The sequence below is a fragment of the Toxotes jaculatrix genome, chromosome 12 (assembly GCF_017976425.1).
Source record: "Toxotes jaculatrix isolate fToxJac2 chromosome 12, fToxJac2.pri, whole genome shotgun sequence".
NCBI classification, from domain to species: Eukaryota; Metazoa; Chordata; class Actinopteri; family Toxotidae; genus Toxotes; species Toxotes jaculatrix.
In genome coordinates, this window is record NC_054405.1 from 21,642,995 (window position 1) to 21,652,772 (window position 9,778).

General features: G+C 41.4%; 1 protein-coding gene across 2 annotated transcripts; it reads left to right on the plus strand.

The window, feature by feature from the left end:
- Positions 1–8,824, plus strand: LOC121190799 (tyrosinase-like). 2 transcript variants are annotated; one of them, XM_041051803.1, is made up of 6 exons: positions 1–208; positions 4,095–4,859; positions 5,017–5,233; positions 7,384–7,531; positions 7,633–7,814; positions 8,113–8,824. In XM_041051803.1, exons 2-6 carry the CDS (start codon positions 4,323–4,325, stop codon positions 8,376–8,378), a joined length of 1,350 nt encoding a protein of 449 aa, XP_040907737.1. In that variant the 5' UTR covers positions 1–208; positions 4,095–4,322; the 3' UTR covers positions 8,379–8,824. The 2 variants fall into 2 exon arrangements, with proteins under 2 accessions (XP_040907737.1, XP_040907736.1); XM_041051802.1 differs by lacking the exon at positions 1–208 and having other exon boundaries at positions 4,038–4,859.
- Positions 8,825–9,778: the final 954 nt, after the last annotated feature.

The following is a 9,778-nucleotide window of genomic DNA, read 5'->3' on the forward strand; positions in this document are numbered from 1 at the left end:
TATAGCCCGTTATTGGAACATGTTTGACTTACTGACGCACGGCGACGGCTCCCCCTCCTTCTCCTCCACCTCCTCCTCCTCCTACTCCAAAACAGAGGAAAGCATGGAGCATCAACAGTGACTAAATAGGCACAACTGTGGAAAGCACTGGGAGGCGAGCCACAGAGACGCATGTTTAACATGAGAAAAGACAGAAGTAAACAAACGCGTAAGTAAGCAAATACGGAATAAAGGGTAAGAATGAATATCATAATAATAGCTTGTTTAAGCAACAACAGTTGTGTTCATTACGGAAAGTCGTCGCTAATTTGTGGGCGATATGCCGGTTAGTCGCGAATGTGAGAGCCTCTTTCTCTTGCACTCGTAGTTCCTATTGACCCCAAATTCTTCGATCCAGGAGGCTCACAACGAGATAACATTTCAAGTTCCTCTCAGCGTGGTGAGAGTGCATGATGTGAACATTTTGTAGGATAAGATGTGTGATGCATTTCCACCAAATGAATGAATTTCTTAGTATATAATTATGTTTTTTTTTCTAGTTGCCTGGACAGACAGAGAGAAAGTAGCCCTGGTGAGCTGTCATTTACTGAAACAGAATGACATTTGAAATAGTCACGTGGCGCCCTCTGGTGGAGACTCATTTGCTGTCATGAACTTAATGTTCGCACCCTGCGAATATCACATGCAAATAGTCCTATCGCCCTTGTGGTCACAGGTGTAGGCAGTCATGTGAGACAGCAATACTGAGAAAGACATCAAAGATTTCTTCTGGATCATAATCTAAACACCACATACTCCTGCCTCAGGCAGTGGCTTTCTTCTTCATGCGTTCCTCATCATCTTGTCCTCAGTGAATTCTTTGTTCTAAGTCCCGGCCTCAGTTTACACTGTAGGTGATGACATTAAGTATCTGGAGTCATATGACCACACAGACACAAAGGAAACTCCACAAATGTGATTTCTTATAGGAATGTTTGAAAATACTTTACTAAAGACCAAAAATGTAGAATTTAAGTTTTGTCATAAATTCACCTTTTTTCATATATGTATTTTAATGAAAGAAAGGGGCTTATTTTTCATTGGATTACACCTGAATGCAGTGTGTAAATACTGTATGTCATTTGAAGATTATTAGTTTATTTGTGGGTGGCCAAAGATGATATACCGTTTAGTCGCGAATGTGAAAGCCTCTTTCTCTTGCACTTGAAGTTCCTATTGACCCCAAATTCGTCGACTATTTTACCCTTTTAATGTGACTGTCCGATAAAAAATGATCGATTAATTATTAATCAGGTAACTTTAATTAGAAAATTACAGGACAGCTTATAACAAATCCAGTTTCAGCTGGAAAGTCCAGTCAATTAAAGAGTCCCACTAATGTCACTTTGAAATACTGATGATAAAAATAATAATAATAATAATAAACCAGTGATTTATGATCCCATGCTGCTGGTTTTGTTTTGCGGCTGACCCCTCTGTGCTCCAGGTCAATTTGACCCCATTCACAATTGAAAAATCTCAAAACATACTTCATATCTACTCAACTTGATGCTTCATGGCTTTTGATTAAATTTTGTCATTTCAATCTGTGTGCTCAGGCAGACATGGCTGGGACACTTCCGAGCTGGATGGCAAATGACAGTGTCCAAAACAGCAAAGAGCCAGAATTGTCCTTCAGTGCACGTCTACTGAAACTGTCCCCCCTTCTTGCTTTGGGTCAAAGTGACTCCAAACATGATTAAAGATCTTATTTATATACATACTGTGTGTAAAAGAGAAGTTCTCTCCTACTTGTGTATTTCTTTCCAGATACAACAATTTTTCCAAAACATTCTCCATCGTTCAGGATCTGATGGTAAAAACATTCAGCGATACCTTGAAAAACAGTAGCTTTGTTGTAAGTTGCAGAGGAAAGAATAGTGGTCTGACAAATAGGTAAAATATAAATAGGTGAGACACAAATTAGGTCCAAATTTTTACTTGTGTAAATTTAAACTGCTGAGGTCAATCCAACCCTAAACAAGTATTAGTTAGTATTTGTACTATTAGTGTGGTTTCAGTATGATGTAATCATGTTTAGTATCTATTTAGTATGTGTATGACCAAATGAGGAAATGCAGTAGGCACATCAGTGATTCAGTTCAGCTGATCAAGTTTAATACCCTGATTTTACTTAGAGAGGCTACACCTCTAAAGGAACAGTGCAAACACTACTGCTCTGGAACAGTAAATCCATGTATAACAAAGGAGGCAACAGGTTTCATAGAAGCGACAGTGATTCATTTACATTTTAGCAGTTTGATCAGAGATTTGTTCATGTTCCACACAGGTGAACCAAGTCGTTTCTGTTGTAAGAGGGTTTCTGGAGGATCACAACGAGATAACATTTGAAGTTCCTCTCAGCGTGGTGAGAGTGTATGATGTGAACATTTTAGGGTAAGATGTGTGATGCATTTGCACCAAATGAATGAATTTCTTAGTACATAATTATGTTTATGTTGATGTTTTTTTTCTACTTGCCTGGACAGACAGAGAGAAAGTAGCCCTGGTGAGCTGTCATTTACTGAAACAGAATGACATTTGAAATAGTCACGCGGCGCCCTCTGGTGGAGACTCATTTGCTGTCACGAACTTAATGTTCTTACCCTGCGAATATCACATGCAAATAGTCCTATCGTCATTAGACTAAGGGTCAAAGGTCAGGGCGCACCACCCTTGTGGTCACAGGTGGAGACAGCCATGTGAGACAGCAATACTGAGAAAGACATTAAAGATTCCTTCTGGATCACTGTCTAAATACCACATACTCCTGCCTCAGGCAGTGGCTTTCTTCTTTATGCGTTCCTCATCATCTTGTCTTCAGTAAATCCTTTGTTCAGTTTACACTGTAGGTGATGACATCACAAGTATCTGGGGTCATATGACCACACAGACAAAAAGGAAACTCCACAAATGTGATTTCTTATAGGAATGTTTGAAAATACTTTACTAAAGACCAAAAATTTAGAAATTAAGTTTTGTCATAAATCCACTGTAGACATTACATTATGTATTTTAATTAAAGAAAATAAAAACATCTGAATTCTGACAGGGGCTTATTTTTCATTGGATTATACCTGAATGCAGTGTGCAAGTACCGTATGTCATTTGAAGTTTATTAGTTTATTTGTGGGTGGCCGAAGATGATTTGCCCTCAGCTGTCTCGTGTCACAAGAAAGGGAGAAAGAATAGAAAAAAGAAAAAGAAATCATATGTATCATACACAAATTAATTTAAAAAAAAAATATGGGTTACTATATTTCTCTCCTCATCCTCATGTCCCTTTCTTTCTGTGGACCCAGTATTGTCATGGTGATTTTCATGCAAAAATGCCAGGAATAACAGTTTGCTTTACTTCTAGCAGTGTGTGTGTGTGTGTGTGTGTGTGTGTGTGTGTGTGTGTGTGTGTGTGTGTGTGTGTGTGTGTGTGTGTGTGTGTGTGTGTGTGTAGACAGAGAGAGATCATGAGTTATGTGCCTATTTTACGCTCATGACTCGCCCTGTGTGAAAGCAGTCAGAATTCCCAGCAGAAATTAAATGTAACTACAAAATAAAGGCCATAGTGTGGCCCTCTACTCTTGGAAGAACTGCCCAATAGGATTAAAGGAGATCCAAATGAACAAACAAACAGAACTCAATGGTTTTTAGTGGTATCACTAGGCTATATGATGGGCAGGCTAATGGTGATATTACATTGTCATTTCTGAGCATTATAAATACGGCAAATCTCTAGATATGAATGAATTTTAGTTAGATTAATTCCTTTTTTCCTGAAAGGAGTTTGGCTGGAGTCTTGGGATGTGTGCTTTTGGGCTAATTGCCCCCCTCAATGAAATAAGCTTCACCCTGAGGTTAAGCAGCATGTGACTGGCTCAACAAAGAGGAGGGGGCGCCCGGAAAAATAAAACCCTGAGTCGCATGGGATTTCTCAGTTTGGCGCTGGCACTTAATTCGGTGACTGCTTGCCGCCTCCAGAGTATAAAGAAAAACTCGTTGTAATGTGGTCACTGATAGTCATTAGCTTCATGTTGTGTTTTGTACCCTGCTATCCACAGTTCCCCCGTCTGTGTGCCACCCGGGAAGCCTTGCGCACCAAGGAGTGCTGCCCACCTTGGGAAGGGGACGGCTCGGCCTGCGGAGCCAGCTCGGGCCGGGGTTTTTGTCAGGATGTGGAAGTGACGGACCAGCCCGACGGGCCGCAGTACCCCTTCTCTGGGTTGGATGACAGAGAGAAGTGGCCTCTGGTATTTTATAACCGGACTTGCCAGTGTGCAGGGAATTTCATGGGTTTCAACTGCGCAGACTGCAAGTTTGGCTACTTTGGGGTGAACTGCAACGACAGGATAGAGTCTCTCAGGAGAAACATCTTCCACCTGTCCAGAGCCGAGAGGATCAGACTTGTATCTTACCTGAACTTGGCCAAGCAGACTGTCAGCAGGGACTATGTTGTGGCCACCGGGACCTACAGGGAGATGGAGAACGGCTCTATCCCGATGTTCGCTGATGTGTCTGTGTATGATGTGTTTGTGTGGATGCATTACTACGTGTCCCGGAACGCCTTGCTGGGGGGGCCGGGGAATGTGTGGACTAATGTGGACTTTGCCCACTGGGCGCCTGCGTTTCTCCCGTGGCACCGAGTCTACCTGCTGCACTGGGAGCATGAGATCAGGAAGCTGACCGGAGACATGAGCTTCACCATCCCGTACTGGGACTGGAGGGATGCCCAGGGATGTGACGTGTGCACGGACGAGCTGATGGGGGACCGGAACCCTCAGGATCCCAGTCTTCTCAGCCCAGGCTCGGTCTTCTCTTCTTGGAGGGTAAACACGCTCTTCCAGCTACATTCGCTTTTCTTTTCTTTTCTTTTCCAATAGAAGGTTTGTTTATAATTTGCTGTAACCAATAATTTGCATCAACTAACTGATTCACTTTCTTTCATGCCCTGAATTGCACGTTTGTGTGCGTTTGCAACTCCAGGTCCTGTGCTCCCGACCACAGGACTACAATGACAGAGGTGTGTTATGTGATGCCAGGGGAGAAGGTCCGTTGCGTCGTAACCCTGGAAACCACAACCGTAACGTGGTTGACCGATTACCGACTTCAGCGGAGGTGGAGTTCACGCTCAGTCTGACCAGCTATGACACCGGAGCCATGGACCGCAGCGCCAACATGAGCTTCAGGAACACTCTGGAAGGTCAGATAAGCTTGACCACAAATGCGCACACACCTACACCTACACCTACACACACACACACACACACACACACACACACACACACACAGAGAGAGAGAGAGAGAGAGAGAGAGAGAGAGAGAGAGAGAGAGAGAGAGATTGTTCTGCTCCACAGGTGATATCACTCACTCGGCTGCTCCAAATTACACACAACGCTGCGCTGCGGCTCTTCCATCTCCTTGTGTTAATCCGGTCCTCTGTCTGCCTGGTCCCTGTAGTGTGTCCGTTATGTGTATGCTTCTCTGTATGTCGTTAATGATTATTTGCACTTTGATTTGTGGCCTCACGTGACATGCATTTGTTTGCATTGTGTCCAGACAGGTGAAGGCATACTCTCATACTGCTGTTTTGATTTGCAGGTGATTAACAAGTCATCAATAGCAGCTCGCACTCTGACCATTTCCATGTATACAGTGAAGCAAAATGAAGTGTAATGAGTGCAATAATTAGGGGTGTAAAAAATAACCGATTACAAAGTTATAAATCGGTTTAATGTTGTTCCCTGTCGGCATCTCCCTCTCTAACTCTCTCGCGCACCTTCCCCTAACACTCTCGCGAGACGTCAGGTAGCACTGTGTTAGCGAGGGAAAAATAAAAATGTCCGACACCGACACAATCTACAACGCACCGTCAAGTTTAAAGTCAAAGGTCTGTAAGAAATTAGGATTTTATATGAGGTATGGAGTGCTGGATAAAACCGGTACACCGGTAGTATGACAAATCTCAACACTCACTTGGTGAGAGGACATGGGGAAACAGGCGATGAGGAGGACACAGGCATACAAGACTTCTTCCAGCCGAAACTCAGCCACAACTCGGCTAGAGCCAAGGTAATAACGTCTTCAATAACCCTCTTAAAAACACTGGAACTCCCTTACAACATACCAAGTCGTGACAAGTGCGTGCCAGAGCTGTATAAAAAAGTAAAAGATGAAGTCAATGAACAGATGTCTATCACAGAACGAGTGGCAATTAACATGTTATATTCTACCTCAGTAGCTTGTTGTTCCTTGATCTGTGGCTAAACAGATCTCTCCAAAAGTTTTAGTTCCTTCACCTTGTAGTTTTTTGGCTTTAATTTGTGCCAGTAATGATTTTGAATATTGTTTGTTTTTCATTGTCAGAGAGGCGTTGTAAAGTTCTTATTTATCTAATTTATCTAATAAACATGACATGTTTCTGAATGCACATGTCAAAAGTTACAGATATTCTTGTTCTCTAGTCTTTGACAAATCTATTGGAAGGCAAGTAATGCCACATTTATAGTTCTGACTTTTGTTAATTCATAATTTTAAATGTCTAATTGTAAATTGTACAAATTGTATATTGTCTTCTTTAAACAAGAAAGTGTCAGATTGTGACATACCCCATCGAATCGAAGCGTATCGTATCGTAATGAAATCCTACCAAATCGAACTGAATCGTTCCATTTCAAAATGTATCATTTCTGAATCGTATCATACCCCATGTATCGAGATACGTATCGGATCGTATTATATTGGAGAGATGCACACCCCTAGCAATAATCAATCCAGCAATTGGATTGTCCAATGTGGATATTTACTTATTCACACATATTTTGCATCAGTGAAATATCTACTGAGCCTCAGATGACTTTTGCAAATGTTGATATCCGTGGGTGCTTTAATAGGGCTGGCATTAACACAGGTTCAAGATGGCAAATTCTGCACAAATGCAGCTATTGTAGGAAGGATAAATGGCACATTACTGAACACCTACTTTCTATTGATGGTAGATTCAATATTACCGCAGAACTATTCAAGAAAGTGCTGTCTCTAACATAGCTTCAGAGGCTTGTGATGGTTTCCTAGGATACACTAAAGTATGTCAGAGCCGAACATATTCAAAATGTCACATTCCTTTGAAAATAAAGTCCACAAGAGAAAAGCTTTAGGAAATTGCCATCACAATACACGTCATTTGTAAAGAAACCATTCTTATCTGTTTGACAGGTCAAATTCCAGCATGTTATACTTATATTTTGGGTGAAAAAGTAGCATCAACACTCCAAAGCACAAGTTATCCTGTTTTTTTGCACTGTTTTTTTTTTTAAATCTTTGTCACTGCTGATGAGAAACTTCATCTTGCAGGATTCGGGGATCCTCGGACTGGGTTAGGAAACAGTTCTCGTATGGGCATGCATGCTGCTCTCCACGTATTCATGAACGGATCCATGTCCTCAGTGCAGGGTTCAGCAAATGACCCCATATTCCTTCTCCACCACGCTTTTGTTGACAGGTGAGAGAGGGCACATAGAGAGATACAAACACTTAACGCAGGTGCATGTACGCGTTTGCACTAACAGTAATTGCTGTAATCATTTTCTTTTTCCATGAAAGCATTTATGAGCAGTGGCTCAGGAGGCATAGACCATCTCCATCCCAGTATCCAGATGCTAATGCTCCTATTGGGCACAACAGTGAATACCACATGGTGCCATTCCTGCCCCTCCACAGAAACAGAGAATACTTCATTTCCAGCAAGGATCTTGGATACGAATACTCCTACCTGCTAGATGCCAGTAAGTAAACTTCTGAGTTTCTCTGGTTTCATTTTTCAAGTGTATTGCTGTTCTGCATTGTCTGTGTTAATCTCTTTTTCAGTTTCCCCCTGTATTTTAAGAAATATACCCACTGAATTATTTAAGAAAAACAATTCTAAGCCATAGTTCCTTATCTCCTGACTGGAAAAGGATAATACTTTAACTCATGCAGATTTAGATTCCTTACAATCTTTGTTTTACTTGTAACTCAAAAGTAAACTCAAACATTTTATTTTATTTTTTTATTTATTTTTTACCACTTCTCTGTTCTTTCCAGATCAGAGATTAGCAGAATCTATGCGTCCTTACCTGGAGGAGTTGCAGGATGTATGGCCTTGGCTGCTGCTTGCTGGGCTCTTTGGAGGAATTGTAGCAGTGGCTATAGCTGCTGCAGCTGTCACTGCAAAACGACGATACAGAGGGTCGCCTGGGCTGTATGTGAGGAGGTGGAAAAACTTATTTACTCTCTCTGAAAGACAGCCCCTTATCTGGAGCAATGACATTGAGGAAACCATCCACTATAACTACCAAACAACTATGTGAAGACACAGCCAGCCGTGCAGTGTGACACAAACATCTATGAATTTTAATATCAAAGCTCTGTAAATTATACATTTTATTGTCAACTGTAATGCATCTATAATATTTGTGAATACCAATTTATTTAAACTGTAATAAAAGAGTAAGAGTTTTAAAATAGGTGATGATGGGGTGGTTAATCGGTCCAATTTCCTGAGTCGATTCGATTAGGATTATTGAGGTTTGGATTCGATTACGAATCGATTGAGTTTCCACTTGACAACAGTAACGTACTGCACCATTTTAAAAAAAACAGTCAGCTGCCGAATTACTCAACTTCTCTTTTATTGAGAAACGGGCAGGCAGGGGTTGAAATTCAGCCCGGGAGCTTGGTTTGGAGAGGCCTTTTATCCGATTGCACGATGGACGTAAGTGGAACTATGATTTTAACATGAATACTATAAAAACAATCTAATGATATACAGTCAGTAGAGCGTACAAAAGTAAGCTACATATGCTCACACATACGATGCATACTTAAACACTATGTTTATTTAAAAATTAAAACTACTGTGTGTGTGCGCTGAGAACAGAGGCAAAAAGACTGCCAAAAATGTTCTTTTATTATCTATTTCTGCTTTATTTTGTTGCATGAAAACATAAATAACAAAAAGAAGATGCTTTGTGTGTTCCTTGCATGTGGTTTTGGTCAAATAAAAGCAATTAAGTGTGTGTGTGTGTGTGTGTATGGCTTCTTTCTTAATTTACCCCGCTCGTCTTTCTTGTTTTCTTTTGACAGTTTGATGACTGACTGAGCGGCTGAGCCAATCACATTTCAGTAGAAACGGATCAACTCAAATTAGGACGGGCCGCTCGAATCCCCCCTTAATATGCAAAATATTAGTTTCACCCAGTCCAGTGGTGCGGAATCATCCCAGTCAGGTTAGGTTCAAAGACTATAAAACACGGACGTAGCAACCACGATGTCACCCATTGGTTTCAGGGAGTCGGTTTTGTGACCAAACCATGGCCATTTGAGCTGCGCCATCTTGGATTGTAGTGGGAGTGTACTTTCCATATTTGGCGGAGAGGCAGTTACTGTACGAGTCAGCATGCCGAAAACCAACCCATTTAACTCGGAGCAACCGAGATAGCGTAAGGCTAATCAGCTAAGCAGCTAGGCTAAAAAGCTAAGCAGCAGCTGCATGCAGCTACATCCACCACACGACAGTCCCAACTAATCCCGTGCGACCGCGACACACAGCAAGACCTCGTACCTGAAAGTCAGTTCCATATAAAATATAACGCATATTTTGATGCCTTTCAGCCGTATGACGTTTTTTATGACATTTTGAGGTCTTTCTAAAAAAATCACTTTTTTTGACATATTTTGACGCCTTACTATACTATGATGTTTTTTATGA

What these genes read in the sequence shown, in the direction of transcription:
- LOC121190799 (XM_041051802.1), top strand. Translation starts at nt 4,038, where the DNA reads ATGTGGTCACTGATAGTCATTAGCTTCATGTTGTGTTTTGTACCCTGC. An exon ending in CGGTCTTCTCTTCTTGGAGG is followed by an intron (nt 4,860 to 5,016) that starts GTAAACACGCTC and finishes TTGCAACTCCAG; the next exon opens with GTCCTGTGCTCCCGACCACA. An exon ending in CTTCAGGAACACTCTGGAAG is followed by an intron (nt 5,234 to 7,383) that starts GTCAGATAAGCT and finishes TTCATCTTGCAG; the next exon opens with GATTCGGGGATCCTCGGACT.